This window comes from Mchenga conophoros, linkage group LG17, assembly GCF_057382185.1.
Source record: "Mchenga conophoros isolate Kocher_MC1m ecotype Shallow Benthic linkage group LG17, M_conophoros_male_GT1.1, whole genome shotgun sequence".
Lineage (NCBI taxonomy): Eukaryota > Metazoa > Chordata > Actinopteri > Cichliformes > Cichlidae > Mchenga > Mchenga conophoros.
The window spans coordinates 8,593,491-8,619,555 of NC_140542.1; the positions used below are offsets into that span (position 1 = coordinate 8,593,491).

Sequence of the window (26,065 nt, forward strand, 5' to 3'; positions counted from 1 at the left end):
TGGCGTGACGGGACAGCGGCACCCAGTGGTCAAGGATCAGCACAGCAACTAACTAAACCTTGCAGTGACTGTGGTCCGGTGACATTGAATTGCTGAAGAGTCATTATGATGGGATGTGAGCTGTGGTCTTTCTCAAGAGTCTTTAAGGATATTGCAGCAATAATGATGTTCGATCCTCTTGATAAAGCAGGAGAATCAATGCTTCTCAGCTATTGGTTCCTCAAGGTTTGGACTGAGACCGCTTGTTCCCTACACACGCACGCCTCATTTCTTTTTATTTTGCTTTGAAGAAGCCACGTCTTCTCATAAATTTAAAGTGTTCTGAAGAACTATTGCTGTTTTTCTTTAAACACTGGCTGCTTTGTTAAGCCACTCAACACTGACCTGTGAGCTATTCTGGCATTAAAAAGGCAGCTAACTTACAGGATGGACCACTGTTGTGTCTACACATTTTCCAAAGAGCTTTTAGCATATCTTGGCATGGTGTGCAGTGTGTCCTTAAAAAAACTGAGGAAAGTGGAGGACAAAATAATAAATCTACTGTTCGCCTCATCAGAAACAGTCGCAGTGAAAGGGTGGCTGAGGTGAGGCAAATTATACAGAAACTGGACTGGAAACTAGTGGCAACAGGTCCTATGGAGCAAAGAATATAAGTGATACATTTTTGGTTTGAATCATCATCAACGTGTATGGAAGAGGTCGGGAGAAATGTTCCACAGTGAGTGTCTACAGCCATCTGTAAAACATGGTGGAGGCTCTGTCATGGTTTGGGATTGCATTTCAGCCAGTGGCGTTGGTGACCTTCTCAAAATTGGTGGAATTATGAATGCAGAAAAATACGGTCAGATTTTTCTGCATTCCAAAACCATCTGGAAAGCATCTGGTTAGAAACAGCTTCATTTTTCATCACGACAGTGATCTCAGACACACTCATAAACTCATACCTGGATAGAAAAAAATACACACAATCAATCAGCTTTGCATTATTTTTTCTGGATTATGACAGTTAACCGTTTATATTTTTGTAGCATATTAGAAGTTTCAGCCTCTGGGTTTGATGTTGTCCATATTCAAAAAGGGCCAAAGTTGTCAAAAAACTATCTTGACTTTGTCTCAGAGGGGCAACGTAACCAGCAAGGTCAATCAAAACAGACTGGTCTCAGTAAGGGGCTTGATGGACATGATTTTATATTTTGGTAAGGAAATTGGAAAGATGTCTTAGTAAAAGAGATTCTGCAAGTCTGATGCTGATACTGTGCATACTATAGTTAAAGGGCTTTCACAAAAGTCATACAGAAATGTATATTTTACACCTCAACACATGCTGTACACGCAACAAGAAACCCCTATGTAGGTCTGTTTACTTTCTGCAGACTTTCAGCCCAAGGCCTCTGGTAGAAAACAAAAGTTGAGTGGTTTTCTGGTCTTTCACATCACTGGGAGAGACCTCAGGGTTAATTTGATACATGAAAACAGCCTTTGCAGTATTAGGAGAAAAAGCAAGGACTAGAGTGTGTGGCCTTGTGTTACAGGGGATAAAGAGGATTAAGTGAAAAACAACTACGGTTCACCTACACTGGTGTTTTCGCTTGTGTTGACTAATCAGACCTCTTTTCAGGACTGTGTTGATGGACATTTCCCTAAATGTCCTCTTAGTGCCTTTTAAGGGTGAGATAACTGAATTTTTAAATAATCATTCTTACAAGTACACTTAATCTGCCAGAGTGAAAACATCTGTGTCTCTCTCTAAGCCGCATGTCCAGCTTTAACCCTTAGCAGATTTAAAGCATCTGGGACTGCCACACTGCTTTAAAAAATGCAAATTGTCACAATATATTAAGACTTTCAGTTCAGTTATTCACATTTTTTAATCACACTGGCAAAAAAGACAACTCTCTAAAATAGGAAGCATTATTATGTTTTTTGGCTACCTGCAAAATCCTAAAAGGTGTGCGTACTGACAAAATGCACTATGGAAAAAATAAAAATCACTCAGTGTTTCTGAAAAAAATGCAACTTTTCAACCCCAGAGGCACTGGATCAATTTACTTTTTTAGGTTTCCTGTCTCCTTCATCCTGTGCCTCTTACACTGTCTCATACCGCTGTGACATTGCTGCACTTTTCTTCCCAGATGCTCTATTTCCTGTCCCTCAAGATGACATTTCAGCTGCCAGCAGCTTTATGACACACACCACAACCTACATGGCAATCGCTTTCACTCAGGGGCTACTGCATCCTGTTCATATTGACCGCTATCCTAAAGAGCTGTGTATATGAGCGTGCATGTCAGTTAGAGGCAGACAAACATAGGGAGACGCTTCTTATCTTAAAGTCAGCAGTTGGAGGCATTTATCATTTCCTTCCAGCCACAGGTGGAGACCCAAAAGTCGATTGCAGGTCTGCTGGCTGCCGCACGAGCAGAACAATAATGTTTGAATTGCCTCCGAAGGTTCTGGTTACTCTTTTAAAATTGTGCAGCTGAGGTCACGCAGCCCTTTGCTAAGAGGTATCTCCATCCTGAGGGACTCAGCGAGGTAAATAAGCTTTGATCAGGAACAGAGCAGTCCGGCACAGTGCTGAAAGTTGATTGGTGTACATGTCTAGACATAGCAGAGTGGAAATCAAAAGTGTGGTAGCAACATGCCGGTAAAGGTCTGCTCAGGTTCTACTCTCACTTCTACATCATTCACAATTACACGACAGGAAACATTACAGTATAGATGAGTTATATAAAAACAGACAGATCTGTGCATCACACTCACAGTTTCACAGGATACTGACAGTGAGAAGTGAAATGTGAGGCATTCACACGCCGAAAAGTTCACCTTGGTTCAAAAACATAAACTTGCCGTGAACTTTCCGTTCGTTGCTGCTTTTTCGTCCTGTCGTATCTGATCTGAAAACATCAGGAAAATGAATCATTCAGTAAATCAACACCCTTGACAGGCAGGATTGTCATCAGCCCCAGTTTCCCCCCGGCAGGACCAGATGATGCTTGTCGTGTCCTGTTACAAAGAGCTATATGTTTATTTATAGCTGTAGTGGAGCTCGCAAGTCGAGGCTTTAAATAGAAAGAGAACAAAATCATCCCAGATTTGATGTTCTTGATTAGAGTGGGATGATATCTGGGAGCGGATATGGCATCAGTGGAAACAGGGCCAGGCAGTGAGTCATCTGGTGGGCACAAGGCATCAGCCAAAAAAAAAAAGGTGCTCAGTCACATATTTGTTTTTACTTATTTTGTCATATTAATAGCTGCATAATATCAGAAGATTTTAATGCTTAGATCAAGAGAAAGACCTTTATATTACGTGTAGAAAAATACAGCAAACAGCACTACTTAGGCTCATTTATTAACATTGCTTTGTTTTGGTTTCATACTACAGTTGTCGCCATCTTTGTTTTTCAGAGCCAGAGGTTTCCATATTTCGAAAAGAGAGTGAAATCCTGGTTTTAGGTTGATAGTGGGTAGATTAATTACCTTATTTCTATTGGGTGTATCACGCAGTTACTGATACCTGCTTAGTGCTAAGTAACCTACTATTAAAACACTTGCATTTCACTCATAGACAGTGTAAACGACGGCTTCTGGGTCTGAAGTGTGAAGTGCAGAAGTGCCTTAAATCTGCATTAGTTCTTAATCCACCAAGGGGCAATGGTTGTGGTTGGAAAAAACTTGTGGTCCTATACAAGTCTATGGGATAATTATTCTCTGCAAAGGTGAGGTCTTTATTGTTCATCTTGGGTTATAATGCATAAATCATTAAGTCAGATTTATAAGTTTTAATCATTCCAACTGTCAGATCAGTTTATCCAGGAAATGCTTGTTGGCCACCAACTTACGATGAGTTAACTGGAGTGTGATTCAGTCAGATCACGGTGGCTACAGTGGTGTGAAAAAGTGTTTGCCCCCTTCCAAAATTACTATTTTTTATATTTTTGTCACACTTAAATGTTTTAGATCATCAATATGTATGTATATTAGACAAAGATAAGACAAGTAAACACAAAAATGCAGTTTCTAAATGTAGATGTTTACTATTAAGGGGGGGAATCCAAACCTAAGTGTGAAAGCGATTGCCCCTCTGTTATAACATAAATTAACTGTGAAAAGCTTAGCTCAGTTTCTCTAGCCACACCCAGGCCTGCTCACTGCCACGCCTGTTCTCAATCGAGAAATCATTTCAATAGGACCTGCCTGACAAAATGGAGTGGACCAAAAGATCCTCAAAAGCCAGACATCGTGCTGTGATCCAAGGAAAATTCAGGAACAAGTGAGAAACAAAGCAATTGAGATCTCTCAGTGTGGAAAAAGTTATAAATCCATTTCTAAAGCTGTGGGACTCCATAAACCACAGTGAGAGCCATTAACCACAAATGGCAAAAACATGGAACAGTGGTGAACCTTCCCAGGAGTAGCTGGCTGACCAAAATTACTCCAAGAGTGCAGCGAGGTCACAAGAGGTCACAAACCCCCCAAAACAACATCCAAAGAGTTGCAGACCTCACTTGCTTCAGTTAAAGAGAGTGTTCATGATTCCACCATAATAAAGCAACTGGGCAAAATTAGCATGCATAGCAGAGTTGCAAGAGGAAAACCACTGCTGAGCAAAGAAACATAAATTCTCATCTTAGTTTTGCCAGAAAATTTCTTGATGATCCCTAAGACTTTTGGAAAAATACTGATGGGACTGATGAGACAAAAGTTAAAGTCAAAGTCCCGACCTGAATCCGATTGAGATGCTGTGGCATGACCTTAAAAAGGCGGTTCATGCTCGAAAACCCTCCAGTGTGACTGCATTACAACAATTCTGCAAAGATGAGTGCGCCCTTCTTCAACAGTGCTTCATGAGACTCACTGCTAAGGGTGGCCCAACCAGTTATTAGGCTTGGGGACAATCACTTTTCCACACAGGGCCATGTAGGTTTGGATTTTTTTCTCACATTTAAGTGTGGCAAACACAAAAAAAACAGGAAAGCAGGAGGAAGGCAAACTTAATATTCAGGTTTCTAGCACGATGTAGAGTAAGTGGTCAGTGTTTTTAGACAAGTCTGTGAAATAACCACCACAGCAATCTGCTAGCAAAGCAATCACAAGGGGAATATAGATTTTTCCCTAGACCTGTCTGAATTTTACTTTAGGAATCGTTTTCCAATAACCTCTCACAACTCAGGGAAATAGTCATTTTCCCCTAGATTTCCCCAGCACTGGTCTCTAGGCCTGGACAACTGCGGGCTTCACTTCATCCTACATCGTCACCCTGATTGTCACACATCCAAAATGATGTCATAGGGGTGTCTGCAAAACCTCAGTAAACCTATGGTTTAACTCAAACTGGAGCTCATAATTATGTGGTGGAAAATTCACCACATTGAAAAATGTTTTTTGCTGTAATTCCAAAAAGAAACAACAAACTGTAAAGTAACCTGTCAAAGTGCCCACACCCTTAACCATGCATAGTTTTAAACTTTAATATAATTCAGAGCTTTATAAAAATGCATCCCTTGTAAAATGCCCTGAAAGTGGAACTCTATATATCTAATGCTATAGAGGCTAAATAACTTTTTCTGTATCAGGCTGTTTATTTCTGATGTGAAGTAGAGGATTTTAACACGAAATTCCTTTTTTTCCAGCCATGAACTGGTTTAATGTTTGTGAAGAAAAAAAGAAACTGAAGTGTAAAAACAAAAATGTGTGTTTTTTACCTTGTTGATCAGCTCAGATAACGTGCCACATAACACCCAGTTCCACTCTTAATAAATACGAAGTTAACTGGCTTTTGTCTGTAGCTTTACTTTTAAAAACACACTTGAATGTGTTATTAATGTTCTCATGAAGATCTCGAAGACTCTAGTCACATTTTGCCAAACTGCTGACCTATTTCTTCACATCAATGACAAAAAAACCCACAACTACAATCAAACAGAGTTTAATGAATGAAATGTGTGACTGGATACACTGATGTATAAAAAAACCCGGCTCAATACACAGAGTGAAAAATGTGTGTGTGTGTGTGTGCGTAACACATTTGCGTGAATCAGAAGTTCCATATGTAGCAGTATGGTGCTGCAGCTTGAAGACAGGCATGCCAAGTAAATGATCACCAGGCTAATGCACACACTATTTCACAAATATCCTGTATGTACAAAAGTTGCAGGAACTTTAAACCATTTCTTTTCTTTCTGGTGCGTATGGAGTATAAAACCTGGTGAAGGGTTCTCACGTGTGTGTAATAAGCTTTGGTTTGACCGACCGTACATCAGCCTCAACACAAGCAAGCATTCCCCAAATGGTCCTCTCTGGATTTTACCTTCTCTGTGGAGTTTTGTGTGCGTGTGTGTGTGTGTGTGTTTACTGCAAACAGATGTGTAACAATCGTGCGCATTCTCCTGTCTTTACAAAACAGAACTTAAGGAAACTGCTTGTGTGTGCTTGAGTTTAAGAGCGTCAACGAGGCTGCTCACTTCACAGAGATCACGAGTTGTTATTAAAAAAAAAAGAAGTGGTTGTTTCAGCTTCCTTCTGAAAGCCAGTTTGAAATTGTTGGGTTTACAGTACAGCACATCTGATACATGACAGGGTTGTGATCAGTTATCTGCAATATTTCGAACAAATCCCACTGAGTCTGTCCGCTTAAAGCAGTGACACCAAGACTTCTGGACGACGACATCACAGATTACGGGGAATTCCTCGCCAGTAGAGTATTATACTGTACATTCATGACTCGATATGATGCCAGCCTTTAAGCTAATGTACACGAACATTTATAGCGTACACAATGTTTGTTAAGGTAGACAACTCTGACTCAAGTAGTGAAATAACAAAAAATTAAATTAAAAAAACCCAGAAAAATCTTGTTTGTATATCAGGGCACCGAACATGTTTTCACAGGCCTCTGCAGCCTGCTGATTGGACACAATTAGACATCATTATCTTCATCAGAGTCTTCTTTGTCATCACTTATTTGTCTGTCCTCATTCCAAAAACACGCTAGCAAGCTAAGACATATGTAAACGCAGTAAAATAAAGAATACAATCAGTTTTTGCTCTTCTGAGTCGATGAAAATGTCTTCTCATTCCACAAATGTCTCCTTTATTTATTTTTTTATGGTTTTTTTGTAGGTTTTATTTTTGTTGGCAAAGTTACTTCCTCAAGCTGAACCCCCGTTTGTCCTTCCCATGGTTCAGCCCTGCCTTTGACTTCAAACTCTCGACCGAAGGCGGCGGTGGTCCATCATCGCTGAAGCAGCAGCAGAAGGGTCACCGGGAGCAGGAGCAGCAGGCTACAGAAGCCGGTTTGGAACGCGGCCGCGCCTCTGACTCGGTTGTTGTCCGGCGAGTAGGCATACAATCCTGGTCTGCTACGAGGACACTGGCCACCTACACACATACCGCTTCCAGAGCCGCTGATGTCATCACCTGGAAAAGAGAGCGATACGGATAAAACACTGTTAACGGTAAACTGTGAAATAATTCTTTAAAGACCAGTGGAAGCTTTTTTTATTAAATGTCACCTTCAGCTGCTCTTTATAATTGACCCAATTGTGTTTGGGTCCGTCTGAAATTCCTGAATGCAATTAATCTTTTAATTACACCATTCATAGGGAATATTTTGTCCCTAAATCCCAGGTCTCATTAACTCTAGGGAATAAGACCCCCGAAACAAGAGAGCTGGTGCATTTGATCTACTTGCAGAATCAGTATGATATAAAACAACTATTTCTGGTATCTACTTTTACCAGAAGATCACTCACTTGCATCCTGGAAGTCTACATCATTGCCATCCAGTGCATTTTTCAGCCTGTTGCTCATAATTTTGAGTTGCATGATCTGCTGCCGGATGGTCATGTCTGGCTTTGTGATGTCGAGCTCCACTTCTGGGTTGTTGATCTGATTGGCCAAACCATCGCCCATCACTTCTGGAAGGTACCTAATTGGCCATGAGAAGCGACAGGAATAGAAGCATGATGCTCATAGCTTAAATCACTGCCTTATGACTGTCACATTATCGCTGATGACAGAGCTTGTGTGTGCTCAGCGGACTGTGAGGCATCAATATTTGGTTTTATGGGCACTCCTTAGCTTATCTTAGCCTTCGGGGTTTTCTCAAATGCAGTTAATTACTATTAAATTAAATTTAGTTATTTTTTTCTATAGCACCAAATCACAGCAACATTCACCTCAAATAACTTTGTATTGAAAGGTAAAGACCCTACAACAATACAGAGAGAACCCCAACAGCCAGACGAGTCTTAGTAGAGGGAGTTTGCGCAGCTATATTGTGGTGTTAAAAGCACAGTCGTGCAGCCTGTGGTTATGCAAAAGAAAACAAGTACTTGTGAGTATCCTCAACTGGAAAATACAATACCTAGTCCCAAAGCTTTAAGAAATGGGCACCAGTGGATAGTAAAATCAGTGCTGCAGAAGAAAGAAAAAACCCCTTTTAAAAAAAATTATATAATTTTTATTTATTATATTTTTAAAGTATTTCATCCAGCAAGATACTGCTTGAGAAACATTAAAAGTCGTGAGGAGTGCTGTGTTTGAAAAACTATTACATAAACCCTTTGTGACTCCTGATGGAGCTGTGCAAAGTCTGGTTGTGTAATTGGCCTTCGGACTTACACCCCTTTCAGACTGACACCTACGCTGCTGTGTCAGCCACCCCAGCTATGTCAGGAGTAAGCATCTCTTTTCAATTGTGGGCCAGTGTTTTTAGCATTGATCATCAGGGCTTAGTTTTTCCAGACATGGATTATGCCTAATCCTAGACCAAATACTTTTTCCAATCAGGATCTTCAAGTCTAGAAATCTGTGCCTGGGAAACCAGCCGAAAGAGATCAACATGTCCCGGTGCAATGGACGAGCAGGGGTGTGATTTTGTTTAACTTTCTGTTGTAATTAAATAATAAAATGTAGGCATAAATAAGACAAAGTATGCTGTGGCAAAGAACTTATTATGCAAACAAGAAACTAAAACTTCCTTTTGTCTCAGACAGCCAAATATCTTTGCAGGCGCGTGAGGTCTGAGTCACTATATGCCTACCACTCACTTTTGCATTTAGGCCTAAAGCTCTCTTTCAGCCAATATATTCATGTATTTTTCTTTATGAAAAGACTCAAACAAGGCAAATTTACAAATAAAACACAATTTCATTAAAAGGTTCAGCCTAAAGCCGCTCTACGCCCATCCAAAAACTCCTCTCCACAGCTTCCTATCACGCTACCCTGTAAGTGGAGACAGCTGTGCTCTGGCTCCACAGGAGACCGGGGGCACGGTCGAATAGTCAATTCTGCTTAGGAAGGTCTCTAACTGAGTTAAGCGACCCAGAGGTATCTGCATGGCAGCCATAATAAGAGCCGTTCGAATTCTCTAAATACTTAGAAAAGGTCATTCGATGCTTCATTATCACCTCCTCTGGCATAGGACAAACTGCACCATCCTTTATGAAAGGAAAGGAGATAATGAGATCCCATAACTCATAGCTACTCACCATCCGACCATTAAATGATTCAAAATAAACTGACAAAGTGACGCAGATCATGTAAATATTAACTATGAGTGTTCCCCAATTTACAGCCTGCTGATTTGTTTAGAATTTTCAACAGCAGGCTGCTAAACCCACAGCTGCTGTAACAGGATCTACTTCTCATCAAGCTATCGCCTTATGTGAAGAACATACTGTGGATTTATATTAGCTCTCTAAATCAAGATTATGCGCTATATTAATTGATCGTTGTGTTTAATGTTAGCTATAGTTCACTTTGCATTAGTTATATCCGCTGTAGCCAGAATCCCCAGACTTTAGGATCATCATTAAAGTAATTTATAACACACACACACACACACACACACACACACACACACACACACACACACACACACAGAGGACTCTGAATTGGATAAGTGATGGATGGGGGGAATTTTTCTTCACTTATAGACAGGCTTAAAAAAAGGAGGAAATGATGCGGTGAAGTATGTCAAGATCAAGGATCAGTTGCCAGTTTGTTTATATGTTTGGCATCTCCCACTACAGTATATATGGGTGTGTACTTTTTCTCTCCTCTCCCCAGGTGTTTCTGTCTCTGGGTGAGAAAGGTGTGAGAGGTCCCAGGTTCAAGCTCCCAATTCATGTTACGTGCCCTAGCCTTCGGGGTAACCTAAACACAACATGAGACGCAACTCTCAAGAAAAGACCGGCACCCTAACAGCCAAAGATGCTAAGCAGGAATTTATTTGCTTCACCAAAACAACAAACCAACGTTTCCTGCTCTCCCCTGACCAAAAATAAAAGGCAAACAGAAGACAATGTTCTAGTCTATGCTCCTAAACAAGAGACAAAGTGTTTCATCAAAGAAATGGCTTCTTATTCCCATTTAACTGCTACAGTGCTTTGAATTTGCAGTTCTCTAGTTATAAAACGATATTTTTTAAAATGCTCTCAGCTAGCCGCCACGTTACCAGCAATACAAATGAGCTCACGCTGTTCACTAAAGGATTTAAGTGCAGGATTCTCACACAAGCACTCAAAGCTACGAGCAACTGGCTGGCTCAAGGAGAGATGCAAGGTGGCTGTCAGCTGGAGGCTAAGAGGCTGCTGTCCACTCACTTAGCAGTCGCTGCATGTCTCTGCCAACACACACCTTGTAGGAAGGAGAAGGGGAAAAAAAACACAGTCCCACTCATACTCTGATGGGAGGAGCCAAACACGTAAACAACATGGCACATAACAAGTAAGATGCACATGTTGTTTTCCCTCTTTTGAACAGTGTGGTTCAACAGAACAGACACTCTTCCTTAGTCAGTATGAATTCGCCTTCACAACTTTCTTTCTTCATGACATTTTCCACTAGAGTCAAAGAACAATGTGTAGTAGAAGGAGGAAGCAGGTCCTTTTTTTGACTATTTGACTGCACCCCTAGTGGTGGAAGCAGGACACACCCACAGAACCAAAGATAGATGGAGTCTGATTATTCAAGACCTTGTGAGGAGAAGGAACTTGTTGTTGCAATTTGGGCACCATGACACAATCCTACTGAAAGAAGATGTGTGATGATGCCGAGTTATTGTTTCCACAGGATTTCTGTTGTAATTCTGCGTCTGATATCTATTGAGCTCTACAGAAAACCACAAGATGTCACTGCAAAGCTGCAAGCGAGTATTAATGGCATATTCTTTATCACACACAGTCACACACAGTCAGCAATTCATCTTTATTTCATGGCCTCTTTCACATTATTCACACACACAGAGGCACAGCACATATTTGATGTTTAGTTGGCCCTAATCCAAGCACTTTAAAGAAAGGGAGGTGCGAATGTGTGTGCACGTGTGAAGCGTGGCCGGATCATCAGATTGTTCTCTAATCCATTTGCACATGGATTAAGGGAGGCAGAAAAACACACAGGGGTGTGTTCTTTTGTTTCCATGAATACCTGTGTCGCAGGATGTGGATTTCTGCTGGGATTTGGAATCACTGTATGTGGAAGAAATGTAAGTTCGGCACCTTGGAACTGATGCCTGCTTTGTTTTGACACAGGTGCTACAAATGGCTTTCAACGTGAAGAGGAGGCCTGTGTCTCGCAGCTTCATCAGAAGCTGGATGTTTGGCTTCTTCTCTTTAGAAGCATTTTCCAGTTTTTAAGTATTAAAAAGAAACGTTCTCTTTGGAATGAAACTTCACTCAACAGTTGTTGTTGGGATGAAGGTGGGATGTCTAACTGCCTTCCTGCCTTTCAGTAACAAGTGCATGTGGGAATAAGGAATGCAGTCAAAAACAACAAAAACCTAAAAAGAAAAAAGTACACACAAAATAGACTATGAACTTTTGTCTTCTTCTTTCACTTGATAGCTTGAGGGGTTGCCACAACAGATCATTTGCCTTCATCTCACCCTAACCCCCAGCATCCTCCACTGGCACATCAACCCTCTGCATGTCCTCCTTCACTACATCCCTGAACTTTCTCTGTGGTCTTCTTCTTTTCCTCTTGCCTGGCACTTCCATATTCAGCATCATTTGTCTGATATATCTGCGCATGTCCAGACTAACTCAGCCTAACTTTGTCTCCAAACCCCTCAAACTGAGATGCCCCTCTGAAGTACTCATTTGTCCATCCTGGTAGTTCACAATCAAAATCACAATCATCTTCAGCTCTGCCGCCTGCAGCTCGGCTTCCTGTTTTTTTGTCAGTCTCACTGTTTCCAAGATAGTCTCACTGCCATCTTGTAAGCCTTTCCTTTCACTCTTGCTTCTGTCTTTCTGTCACAAATCAGCCCTCATACTCATCTGCACCCACTTTATCCTGCCTGCACTCTCTTCTTCACTTCTCTTGTGCACCATCTGCTTTGCATGGTTGAACCCAGGTATCTAAACTCATCTACTGTCACGACCTCTACCCCTTCTATGTTCACCTTTCCACCTGTCTCTCTCTCTCATTCACACACATGTATTCTTCTGAATTTCATTCCTCTTCTCTCCAGTGCAAACCCCCAACTCTCCAGAGTCTCTTCCACCTCTCACTTCAGTGTCGTCTGCAAACATCATAGTCCGCAGAGACTCCTGTGCGATCACATCTGTATAAGCCAAAAGCCCAGACTTCCAGCTAACTTGAAACACTCCATTTTATTTCTATTCTCAGCTCTGACAGAGGTGACAAGGGTCATATGCTCATCTTAGACACACAGCTCTGGTTGTGAGCACAGCAGCTCCACTCATCTGCTGTCCACATCTTTTCTTTAAGAGGGGGGCAAAACCAATCTGCAGAAGCTGGCTTAAAGGAAGAAGAGTGTGGATTAACTGAGGGGCTGCACCATGGTCCTGTGTACTATATTAAGGGATTATTTTGATATGTGAATCATACAAAGCTGCTCTAGCAAAGTGCATGAATAAAAACATTTCAAATGAGAATAACAGCCCCACATTAATGCTGAAGATAAATGCAGGGAGGTTAAGTAATAATCTTTATATGATGTATAGATAAGTAAACAGAGAAAAACATATAAGAGGTTAGGTTCAGGCTTGTTTTTTAAAATCAACATTAATGCGCATATTTCCTGCTTTTTTTCCCTACCTGGCTTTAGTGATACCATTCCAGCATTTGTCCTGACTGTTGCCTCCAGGTGCCAGTTTGCCACATAGTGCCAAAGAAAGCTGAATCCAGTACTGACGCATCTCCCTCAGCTTACTGGATAGATCCGATACCTAACAACAAAGAGAGTGCAAACAGTCTTTATAAACAATACATAAAGTGATGGAGTCTCACTCTTAAAAGCCATGCAAACACCGATAAAAGAAATTCTGCTGAGCTCTTCAGCCGGTCGTTTGCGCTTACATCCATGAAAATCCACCGATGCTTGCTGTCGTTAAGTATGTAATCATTATTTTTAAAGTACACCACACACAGGTGTGGTGTACTTTAGATGTATGCACCTGCATTTCAAGTCTGAGTCCAGCAGTCGGGGAGGGTTTGTACTCAGACGCAGTCAAGGAGCCACTCTTCTTCTTCTGTTCATGAGGGGTGGGACTTCCTGTTCCTGGCTCTCCTGGCATTCCACACGTCTGATACACCTACAAGCACAAAAGACACAAAGACAGATAGAAAGATGCACACACCGTGAGGTATTTACTAGCTAAGTTTACATTGGTGATATCTAATTCACCCACTAGATGGCGCCACAGACAAGCATTTGAAAATCTCAGCTCCTTTTGCACTGACAGTATATTAATCGGTATATATTAAAGGAGCAGATCACTATCAGTATATCTGTGGCTAACTATGTAAGCTAATAATGCTCTCCATTCTTCTGACGGACTTATCTGGATGGTGCTACGTTCTTTATGATCCCTTATTCACAAGGGGTCACCATAGCAGCTGTATGTTTCATTTGCCAGACAACCTTCCCCATGCAACCCCCAAAGGGATTCGTTTCTCCTGGTTACACAAATGTGTGAACTAATGTGTCAACGTTTAAACTATGGATCCACCATTCTGTCCTTATATGACTTTGTATGTTCCTTAACATGGGAATAAAACCAGTACAGAAGTAAAAGGTTTGGATTATGAGCTGTTTATTTGGAGATAAAAAACTAATATAGGTGTTGAGTCAGACAAGCTTGCCTTAGCTGTAAAAGCATCCATGTTTTCCTGCAGGTAGTGCACCGCCTCGTAGATTCGAACTGGGATGGAAGAAAGAACCACGTCGAGGCTGGGCTCTGTGCTGAAGCTAGACGCCACCTGGATCATCGTGTCTTAACAGGGGAGTGAGGACAGCGACTTTAACCGGGCAGTGTTTTTCGATTTTTTTGTTTAGCAGAATTGTTAAATAAACTATTTAAGTGAATTCTCAGAGGATTAGTAAGATTTTCATTGTGTCTCACCTATAAGGTTCTGCCACTCAGGGTTCAGGTCAGCCTGATTGGCCAGGCAGCCCTTCATGACGTTTGCGCAGTAGCTGGAGCACGGTTTAGCAGAGGCCACGCCACGACAATGGGGGCAGTATAGCAGCTTCATCAAGGCTCTCTCACACTCTGGACTCAGAGAAACCTGGTATGAGTGAATGGAAGAGTCAGTTTCATTCAAAAAGAAGGAAGTTTATGTTTCTTACAGGGAAAAAGACAGAACAAAAAATATTGGCAGTCACCAGCGCTACCTCTCCGCCTCAGGAGATGCACCTGTGGTGCAAATGTGAAATCCCAGGTGATTTCCTTCTCTAGTTATTGGATTCACAAGATTTTCAAAAAACCTTCTGACCTAACCCTAACCCTTGATGTTGAGATCTGAACTTGTCTGAGATTTTTAGTAGCTGCACTTCTGGCATTATTTTGTAAATCCTATATTGCCTCTTTCTCACGTTATTTCACAAAGTTTGTTGTCCACCCACGCTATTGTCAACCTGCCCCCCTCTGTCTTTCATTGCTAAGGAGTAAAAAACAGAAATTAGTTCTTTCCCCTGTCCTTTCAATGAGGGAACTAATTAAAAAACACACAGTAGAGGGCGCTATCGCAGCATAATATGAAATACAGGCGCAACTGGAAGGCAATGATGACCCTGCCTGTATGTCTTTTTACAACACTGCTGCTCTCTCAGCTTCTGATTATGAACCCAAGTTGTGAAATGTTGTCAGCTTCACCACGACTGCTGTCACATCTCAGAGTGGGACGCTTCAAATCAGAGAAACAACAGCACACAAAGGTGTGTTTGTCTGATTTTAATAAGCGCCGTGCTCTCTTGCATACCCTCACACATTCATCTCTGTGCATTCTGAAGCTCAGTCAGCACACACTCGAGACCTGCTCGTGTGGAAACAGTCGCTGTCAGCGCAAGGTCTGCGTTCATTTGCGTCACACATTTTTCCATGCGATAATGTCTTTCATGTGTTTAAAAGTCTGCGCTGCTAATGAAGTTTTGACAAAAACTAAACGAGGTGGGCTACATGTGCTGTGATGGAGTGCACAACTTGAGCAGGTTTCAAGAATGTGCTCAGATTTTCATATCAATCAGAAATGAATGGAACCTACGGGAAACCAGAAACATGCCGAGTTTTGGGAAAATGGGCTTAACAGTACCCAATTCCTGCTTTTAAAAAAACAAAGATTTATGCACTGCTGATATACTGGCATCTGGGACGAGTGATGAACCGAAGGCATGCCTTGCTCTTGTTCTTTGTGTCCTAAATCAAACATTAAAAGAGAGGAGGCTGCAAACCATAAAACGCAGACAAAAAACAAACAGCCAAATCTGACACGCTCCGTCCCCGAGAGATGAGAAAAGCTCTTGCGCCCTGCAGCAAGAGCTGGAAAAAAACAAAAAAACATCATCACACCCATAATTTGCTGTCATCCCTCCAAGTGAGAGTTTTGTTCTCATGGCAGAGTCTGACACTTCATTTCTGATGATCTTTGTGTTTCTCATTTGTAGGGTGGGGACATTTTCTCTGGCAGCCAGGGTGTGACGATCATGCAGCCATCATCTCTGCTTTCCTGGGACTACGCCAGGCAGGCCTTGGACACACACACACACACAGGCTGTGTGTGCAGACGTTTGTGTTTCCATGACTTCAGTGGACATCATTTGCCTTTCACTGAGTTCATGTGGCTTTACCCTAACCTGAACCTGAACTGCTACTTGCTTCATTCTCATATTTAATTATATACCTCACGGGGACTTGCCATTTCTCCCCCAAAGAGGGAGGATCCCAACACCTAAATGAGTATTACAAGCATGCACGCTCACCTGTGAGACCTTCCTGACCACATCTGCGCTGACTAACAGCCCCTGGACAAACGACCTGGCTGTGACAAACGCCCGGATCACCTTCGCCTTCATGTCTCGAGGGACGTCTCCAAACGGCCGCAGCGTCTCCTGTTGCTTAGCAACACACTCAAGGTAGTCCTCTGATAAGCTGACCTGTGAGACAGAGGTGACAGTGGAAGTGGACACACTGCGGATGAAATATGTTGCTGGGTACGCTGTTAGAAAAAATACAAGATCTTCCAGAGCAAGAGCAAAGGCAAAGGAATTCCCCAAACCACATCAAGAATCTCCAGTTTGGCCAACACTTGGGGACCCAACTGGAATTAGCTGTAACATTATTTTCTCAGCTGAGTCAGTTCCCTACACACCTTTTTTATTTTGCGTCTCTGAAAAAAAGGATACTTTGTCTTTACTCACATCTGTGGGTGCAGAGGCTTTGAATGTGCGCTCCAAAAGGCGGGACCAGAACTCGGACAGGTTCTCGTCCAGGTTGAGAGCAGAGCCCCGATAGTACTGACGCAGGTCTGTGTAGAGATCCCCGTACAGACGGCTGTTTTGGGAGTACAGCGGGCCGAGAGGAGACAGCACCTCCTGCAGGGAGCGCTCGGAGCGACCGTGCAGCTCAGTGAAATACACTGGAGGAGGGAAGGAGAAGAAGAGCCTCACCTTAACCAGAACTCCACAACAAGGCGAATTACATGCACATGCTCGACACATCAAGTGTAGCAAACAAACACCTATTTATACGTGTAGTGAACACACAGCAACAGCAATCATCTGGATTTCTGTTTCCAGACACTCCAAAAATGTCCTTTAATTTGTGTCTGGCTTCATCTGAGCTGAGTAATCCATGTGGCGTTTTTTAGCAGCTAGATTCAAGAGCTGGCCGATATCATACCAAACCTGCAGGCTGGTGCTGAGCAGGAAGTGTTACAGTGAGTTTATCAGATGGATTTTGATGAACGAGCACCTGCCAGGCTGTGCATGTGGAAGCTAGTGACTATATTGCTGAGACAGGGCCAAAGTAATGGGGCTATGAACTGTAACTCTAAAAACAACCGAGGTGGACTGTAAAACTCTAGAGAGGTGAGGGGAAGGCGTCAGTTTTCAGTGCGACTTTCTTACTATAAACGGCTTTTTTCACCTCACACGTTGTCATTTGTCATTTTTGTTTTAACGGCCTTTCTGTTAAACAGCCACGATGCAGATGAACTATTTTCACTGCCCAGTCAACACGCACATTTCGTTTATAATATTTGACTTAAGATTTATTTAGGTTTAATTTATCTCTGCAGACAGATGGATAAAAAGCGAGCGAGAGCCCATAGGAGAGAACGAGGGAGTCAGCGAGCTGTCTCTGCAGTATACTGGTCTGGGCTTTTCCCTCATGCTTCAAAGGCCATGGACCAGTGCCAGTCTGCTCTAACAACATCCAGATGGACGGCCACGTTACTGCTACCGAGGTGGCCTGCTGCCTTCAGACTAATAATACTGTCCTCTCCTCCTCCTCCTCCTCCTGCTCTCACTTGTCTTTCTCTTTATTTATTTTTATCCTGAAACATTGTTTCTTCTCAGCGCTAATGACACATTTCTCTCTGGTTGCATTCGTCTGTTTCGCTGGTGTTAGCAGCGGCAGATCTCAGTCTTCTTTCTCCCTTACATCCCTCTCTCTTCCTCTGATGTGCAGTGATCTGCAGACACGGCTCCTCAGTGGGTCAACTGCTCATTAGCTGAACCAGCCATTGCCCCAGGGGACACCCCTCTGTTTGTGGGTGTGTGTGTGTGTGTGTGTGTCTCCCCTGAGATGAGGGGATCAGCTTATCGTGTTTCATTGTTTCTGCCTGACTCCGCTCTCATTATAGCACCCAGTCAGGGGTCCCCTTGACGCACACACGCACACTTTTGTACAGTGACACACACACCCACCCTCTCCAGCTGTAGTATTGAGCGGTGTGCACGGGCAGAGCTTGTAACAAACAAAAAGATACACAACACACTAATGTCACACTGCTCTGGGCTCACTTCTGAAGCTTTGCTATCGAGCTCAGCTAGTAATGAGTGTCTCGCACACACACACACACACACACACACACACACACACACACACACACACACCGTACTTACTGTCAAAGCTCCTGTGGAGACCATTGAAGACAGCCTGCAGCGACCTGCCGGCCTCTCTGATCAGTCCCTCTGTTTCTTTGGTGCTCAAACCGGCCAGGTCCTCCTCCATTGTGCTGGTACAGCAAGTCGGGCCCTGAGGACACATCCTCAGATGTTCACCTGACGCAGTGAGAGGGACACTAATTAATTAATTGGGCTTAACTGAATTGACATTATCTAATAAATGAACTTGTCAGCTTTCGAACATGTCCGTTTTCCACCATCCCGAACAACCACTCTTAAAGAAGAGCAAGGTGCAGACGGGAGCTGTAACCGATTCTATTATCACTCATCGGGATGGCAACAGTCAGTTCACCACTTTATCTTAGATTGAAATATGTCAGCTACTGCTGGACAGTATGAGGCCCCCCTGAATTTGCATCTAGCGCCATCTTAGGTTAACATTTGAGTGCACGTTGAGTCTACTGTTGTAATATATCTAAATCTAGAGCTACAAAGAGGACAAAATTGTATTCTGCTAAATTAATGCGCGCAAAATAACTCGCGCTCCAATCAGCTGAAGCTTTGCTTTGTAATTGGCAGGTATTTCCACATCTACTTGCTAACCTCCTCAGAAAGATTAAAACATTAATACCTGCCAAACATCAAGATGTTACAATTACAATGAGGCTAATCTCTACGTAGTTGTGCCGATAAGATGCAGAATGAGACAACAGAAATCTTTCATCTCATCTCAGACATCTTAACGTATTACAAACATGCTTTGTTTCTATTTATTCGCCAACCCCTCCGGTCTCACATGATTAGCAGGATCTGGCATGTATGCAGATGCTGTTGGACCACTTTAGTTACTGCTGCATTAGTATTTGAAAACTTCGAAATGAACTTGTATCTGCTGTGTGTTCCTTGTGTGTAGTGCTCTGCTAATATTTGGCTACTTAATTACAACTTGGCTGCAGGACACTCTCTTTCTATGTTTTTGCCAGAGTAAAGAATTTGGGTGCTTCTCATAAAATATTTATGACACTGCTGGAACCGTTTTATGCATTCAGACAAGATGAGCACTATTTACAGTGTATACAGTATAGCTGATTCATATATAGCACCAACAATGACTTTTTTTGCCCTGCTTTCCCCTCGGACTGTATATTTGTGTGTCTGCACTTTTTGAGGAAGTGTGTAAACTTGATTTATTTAAAGTCTGTAATCGTTTTGTAAAAGTCCCTCGTTGGAGCCCATATTGCATTTAGCATTACTAAACATATTCATTCATATTCATTCATCTGTTTGCAAACAATATTATTTATTTAACAGAAACAAAAATTACTAAGGTCGATATTATCAGCCCTCTGATAATGGACCTTATAATATTTAGCCATAGCAGAAACCACTGCTGTGCAGTGATGCGTTCTTTTGCATTGTAATGCTAAAACTGAGGGTTATCTTCTAAAAACCTCAGCAACAGTTTGAGCTGTCACTTGAGAAATCATCATGCCAAAAGCAAAAGAAATCCATTTAGGCTAAAAGAATTGTTGATGCTCACAAAGCAGAAGACGGATATAGTTATATTTAAGGATAAAGCTATCACAACAATTCCAAGTTGTAAAAACTGGAGTCAGAAGTATCATCAAGACATTCAGAGAGACACACAACACAGAACAAGCCTGACAGAGGATGGAAGCAAAAGAGTTCAAAGACTAGCTAAAGAAAACTAGTGAGAGACGTGTTTACCAAGATGGGAAAGTCGCGAAGAAGAGAGGTTGGAGACCAAGAAAAACTCCCACAAAAGTGACACGTTCAAGCCAGGCTGAAGTCTGGAAAGATTATCCATACTGGAAGCGCATCCTTTGGCAAAAACTGGGTCCGGGTCATCGCTTTGTCTTCCAACGCGACAAGAATACAGAACATGCGTCGCTCCTGGAGAAGAACTACCTCCCGAAGACCAAAATGAACATTGATTGACTGGGATGTACCGGCCCTGACTTGAATTCCACTGAAAATCTGTGGGCTGAACTGAAGACCAAGGTATATGCCACAAACCATCGAATCTGGAGGAGCTAGGCAGATTCGTCAAAGAAAACCGGGCTGGGATTTCTCAGGAGATGTGTGTGAGACTTATTGAAAACTACAACCACCGACTCCAGGCTGTTATCCAGCTATGCTTTGACCCTGGTATTTTATTTTTTCTGAAATAATTTGGTTTCTGTCTGCAAAGTAAAATAATTTGAGCATCCAGAATAAAACTAGGCTGTTTGGAAAAGCTGTGTTAAAAATTCCTTGCTCTGTTTGAAAACTTTTGGGAAATATTTTTAAAAGAATGACATTTTCATTCCATTTAAAACGAATAATTCGGTCGTTGTCTGATCATGACATTCAAACATCACAGAAATGCAGAATCAAAATGTGAAAATGTACCGCCTTCAGCATTTTATTATTTTTTTGTCTCTGGTCTCATGGGGATTCCCAGAAACTGAAAAAAATTGAATATTCTTTTCCCCACATACACAAATAAACATTCACAAAGTCTCAAAAGCAGTCTGCAGCATGGACTGGTTGCCTTCAGGATTTGTCTGTGTGTGTGTGTGGGTGTTTATGTGGCTACGTCTGGAAGGGTTAAGGGTGAGTAAGTACCCCAAGGCTATGTGCATCACTGCTCTCTGCCTTCTTAACAGTTTCGGGAATCGGGTGTGTGTGTGCAGGTCTGTTGGTGTGGGTGCGCGCGCGTGTGTGTGTGTGTGTGTGCGTGTGTGTGCGTGTGTGTGTGTCCACTGCAGTAAGTGGAGCAGAAGGGGAGATGCCTTCATCATCACTGCTCCATGAATCTTTCATTGGCACTGGGTGGTGTGTGTGTGTGTGTGTTGTTATGTGTGTGTGTGTGTGTGTGTGTGTGTGTGTGTGTGTGTGTGTGTGTGTGACTCTGTGTGTGTGTGTGTGTTAACCGATAACCGAGAGCGAGATAAATGGTGGCATCTGGATTGCAGGAAATAGGACTTTTGTATCACCTTGCTTCGTTTCTCACATCCTGCTTTTGATATTTGGAATAATGTTTGTTTCACTGCCTTGCACAGAGTCACGGCGTTAAACCCGTCACACGCCCATCAGCTCTAACACCGAGATATTCTCTTTCATTCGGTCTTTAGTGTCAAGTGTAGGTCTGAGATGAGACGCTTCACTCATCTGAGCTTTCAAAAAAATCTACCAGTCACACCTGCTTCTTCACTGAGCGGCGAGCCTCATCATTAACTCACGTTGGAAGAAGCTCTTAAAAAGAACACTAATCACATCCTCACACTTAAGCTGTGAATTTTCACGACGCCCACAGTCCTTTCAATCTGATTTCCGGCGATAATCACTGAATCCTCATCTTTGTGCGCCGTAATTACAGCCTCACTGCCAGTTGTTCCAAACATTCAATCACATATTTAGTCAAATATACAGTTTGATATTATACGATCAGTTTGGCCAATTTTCCACACAGCTCTGCAGATTTGTCTCTGATTGGACAGGTAGAAATCATTCATGGGTGCTACTTTTTCAAGCATTTGATAGTACAAATAAATCCTTTACTAAATAGCTTATTCCATTTTAACAGCATTTTAACTTTTAAATGCTATTTTATCAACTGGAGATTTTGTATTCAATATGAAAATCTTAAGTGTGCGATTGAAAATTTATTAAAAATTATTTTTAAAAAAACATTCTTTCAGTCAGTGCTTGCACTTTTGGATTTGCACAAACATTTGGGCAAAGCAGTGAAGTAGAAGACCAGAGGCACTTTTTTTTTTCTTCTTGCACTTGTTTTCCGCCACAGTGTATATTTTGGAGATCATTTCCCATTCCCATACATATTTCATTCTCACTACTGGACAGAAAAAGCACAAACTTGGGCTATTTATTTATGGCAAAATTTATGGTTTAGTATTTGGTGTCAATCCAACCTAAAACTTAAAATAAAAATAAAACAGAAAGTCGTCATATGGGCTCTGAAAACTACACCCTGAGGCCATCTTCGAGTGCGCGTGCACAGCAGCTAATGTTAGCATTTCGCTGTCGGTTTGCTTACCGACCGTGAAGACACGGGGGCGTTTTTGTTTTTTGTTGGTTTTTTTACTACAAACACATACGCTCTACTGCATTCCTGGGTTTCTGGGTAATGGAAGCAACCGGGATCCTGCTATAAAAACGTAATTTATTTGGATAGACAGAAGTGAGTGCAGCGGTTACACACTAACACATGTGTACAAAAAGCAAGCTTGCAAACACGCTCGCCCACACATGAAAGTGCATTTAAAGGAGCCGGGGAAAAAAAGCAGAGGGTCCATCAAAGTGCAGGTTATCTGGGATTAAGCGGCTTGCTCGAGGGTTTCGTGATGGGAAATGGAGAGGCATTGGGCATTCATCTGCACACAGAGGCAGAGTGAGATTGTCAAAATGGCAGAAACTCCTTTTAAGCGAGACACAACTTTTAAGTGCCCCGGAGTAAAGTGGAGCAGGGGAGAGGAGAAATCTGGTTGCTCACACTGTTTTTTGCCCTCGAGCTACAGCATATATTTAGTTAAGTTAGCTTCCTTAGGGGTAAACACACATTTTGCACTAGACTTACGGGAACCCTAACCCTATGCTTTTCAGATAAGAAAAAAGCATACATAACACATATATATTTGTGTATATATGTGTTACTTTTCCATGATTCTTTGACCCCGTTCAAGAGTCATGTGACTCAATTACAGGAGGAGAGCTCTAAGTGTTAGCGTAAATACACCAACAATGAGGTGACGTTCCTTTGCTTAAGGAACATTTGGACGCTGGAAAGGGCCTCATTCTTTTAGGACTTTGTATGCCTGTTACATGTGTCCAGGGGTCTACTGCACACACTTATGTATGCGACATGAATGGAGGTGTACATACTTGTTCAACTCCAACACAAGATTAGTAGAAGCCCGTGGAAGGAAAGCATGAAATGGGAAGAGCCTGGGCTATATGGTCAGTGAAGATCCTCTGATACCTGCGGATAGAGTCATCTTTGAGACCGATGAAATATACTTAAAGGTCTGTTAATATACATGGATGCTGCAACCAAGTAAAGTCTATGGATGAGAAAATCCAGGAATTTACTAGGGAAGAAATGGCTTTGCCCAACTGGTCCTGTGCTGGACATTTGCAAACAGAAATGACTAAACAACTTTGCGTGTGTGTGTGTGCGTGTCTGTGGTGTGCATCCAATCACACGTGGCCACATAATGAGAGGTCTTCTGATACCTGGTATGAAGGGTATGCACGATAATACCAGTTATGTTCATAATTTCCCTGCTGTGGTTTTGTAAGGTGCTTCTATTCCTTAATGGTTTAAATGTGATCTACGTTCTTTTTTTTTTAACTCCACACCCAACTGTTTAAAATGCTTCATGCCTCAAGGTTAACAGCTACCCAACCCTAGCTGGGTTTTGTTTGAATTGGCCACATTTGTGGTATTCAATCAGGTATAAAGGCAAAAATTTCCCGAATTGCTAAAGTATGCAGCGAGATGTGTTGTATTAATGGCTTTAGAAGGTTATAAAACATGTGAGCCCTTCAATTGTCATGTCAAATAGGTGTGTGGGGGGTTGGGGTTGCAGACAGAGTTTAACAAGTGAATCCTTTGTTCTGAGCTACGTCTTAAACTTCCTAACTTTTATCCCTAAAACCTGCAGCTTCCTGAAATATTTTTGCCTCAAATGAAGTTTGCTTTGGACTCAACCCATCTTTGCGGAGCGTCTCTGGTCTCATGCGCTGGCATATCAACCACTGCATTTGCACACTAGGGTAGATGCCAGTATTCTTCTCTTTTTTTCACAGGGTTCAACTAAAATAGATATCCAGGAACCTCTCTAAACAAATAAATACTTTGGCTGATCTCTCACTTCTGGCTTAGCTTTACCCCTGGTCGTCTATATGAGCACACCCTTCTTTAGATCCTAACAACTGTAACAACCTCTGTCCGATTTCCAATCTACCCTTCATTTCTAAAATACTCGAAAAAGTGGTTGCAGCTCAACTTCATTTACACCTGGTTAATAATCTATGAGAGATTTCAATCTGGTTTTCGCTCATGTCACATGCTTTACTTAAAGTCACTAACGATCTTCTAATCGGAGCTGACTCTGGTCTTCTCACCATTCTCGTCCTTTTAGATCTGAGCTCAGCCTTTGACACCATTTCTCACTCTGTACTTCTAAACAGACTTTCCTCTCTCGGCATCTCTGACACACCCCTCGCCTGGTTTCAATCATATCTCCTCGACCGTTCCCAGTTTATTCAACTAAGATCATTCCGCTCTCGTCTATTCCCCGTCACCTCTGGTGTACCTCAAGGCTCAGTTTTAGGCCCGCTTCTCTTCATAATATACATCCTCCCTCTAGGTACCATTTTCTGCAAATTTGATCTTCAGTTTCACTGTTTTGCTGATGACACCCAGTCCATTCTTGTCCACAGTCTTGTTACGTCCCATGGTCTCCCCCAAAAATCCCTCCATAAGCTTCAACTGGTTCAGAACTCTGCTGCTCGCATTATCACCAGAACCCCCTCCTACCAGCACATGACCCCTGTTCTTCAGGAACTTCACTGGCTTCTTGTGAAATTCCAGATAATATTCAAACCTCTTCTGCTCACCTTCAAGGCCATTCATAACCTCGCTCCTCCTTACCTTTCTGACCTGTTAACCACTACCTGTTCTGCCCGTTCACTTCGATCTTCTTCTTCTATCCAGCTTGCTGTACCTTCCTTCCGCCTCACCACCATGGGAAGCAGAGCTTTCAGCTGCTCTGCTCCCAGGCTGTGGAACTCTCTACCACCAGAAATAAGAAACATTGGTTCTCTCCCCCAGTTTAAATCCCAACTCAAAACTCAACTGTTCAAATCTGCATATTCACTGTGAATCCACTGTTTGTTTAATTTTATCTCTAGTGTAGGGTTTCAGCAGCAATAACCAGCTGTGACTGAGCAGTTTCCAGCAGTTTTCAACAGTTCCAAGCCCAACGGTGCCAGGTATGGAGCATAAACAGAACTACACTTGTTATTTTTGGGTTTCGCACCATAAACTCATCCCCAGAGTGAAACCCGCCTTCATAGAATTCTACTAAAAAGTCAAGGACAACAACCAGAACAGTGCTTGGTGCCACTAGGTGCACTGAACTGGTCAGATATGTACAATATATACAAAAGGTATCCTCAAAATGAAGATCAAGTTAAAGGAGCACAGAGGAGATCAAACATGCAGAGGGGAGAGAATAGGACTCGAAGGAGGCAAACTCAGTGAGGTTTCTGATTTAATAATCAAGTTCACCACTGCCCTTGGTTATGTATTCAAAACAGATGAGTCACCTAGGAAGCAGTGAGAAACTATTACTTAAGCTAAGTAAACTCAAGCTTTAACCTTCAAAGATGCCAAGGATGGAAAAACAACAACAGCAGCAAAACCTGTTTTTACTCTTAACGTCTAAAATGGAAACTGGTCATCACAAAAAAAACAGAATAATTACTGTACAAGACCGCAGAATCACACACACACGCACTAAGTTATACACGTGCAGAGCACTACCCGCTTGTTTGGTGTTTTTAATTCATTTAAAGTTTTCAAAAGAGCAGCTGTGACGTAAAAGGCAGCTGAGCTTAACGCAACCCTGTGAAAACATGCCGCCACAGTCTT

The 26,065-nt window shown here is 42.2% G+C and overlaps 1 protein-coding gene and 1 long non-coding RNA gene across 2 annotated transcripts in view; one reads left to right on the plus strand and one right to left on the minus strand.

Moving 5' to 3' along the window:
• Window positions 1-5,915: 5,915 nt before the first annotated feature.
• gpc1a (glypican 1a) overlaps window positions 5,916-26,065 on the minus strand; it is a 44,256-nt gene continuing 24,106 nt past the window's right edge. The window contains exons 2-10 of the mRNA XM_085251726.1: window positions 18,382-18,540; window positions 16,675-16,892; window positions 16,237-16,410; window positions 14,381-14,546; window positions 14,121-14,251; window positions 13,433-13,570; window positions 13,074-13,204; window positions 7,757-7,932; window positions 5,916-7,421 (exon numbers count right to left, since the gene is read on the minus strand). Of these exons, the coding sequence (XP_085107852.1) occupies window positions 7,237-7,421; window positions 7,757-7,932; window positions 13,074-13,204; window positions 13,433-13,570; window positions 14,121-14,251; window positions 14,381-14,546; window positions 16,237-16,410; window positions 16,675-16,892; window positions 18,382-18,540 (1,478 nt within the window). The 3' untranslated portion in view covers window positions 5,916-7,236. The remainder of the gene's footprint in view (window positions 7,422-7,756; window positions 7,933-13,073; window positions 13,205-13,432; window positions 13,571-14,120; window positions 14,252-14,380; window positions 14,547-16,236; window positions 16,411-16,674; window positions 16,893-18,381; window positions 18,541-26,065) is intronic.
• On the plus strand, window positions 7,340-17,493 carry LOC146555040 (uncharacterized). Its single transcript, XR_014889160.1, has 3 exons — window positions 7,340-7,459; window positions 14,154-14,549; window positions 15,922-17,493. It is a non-coding gene; the product is annotated as an uncharacterized LOC146555040 (long non-coding RNA).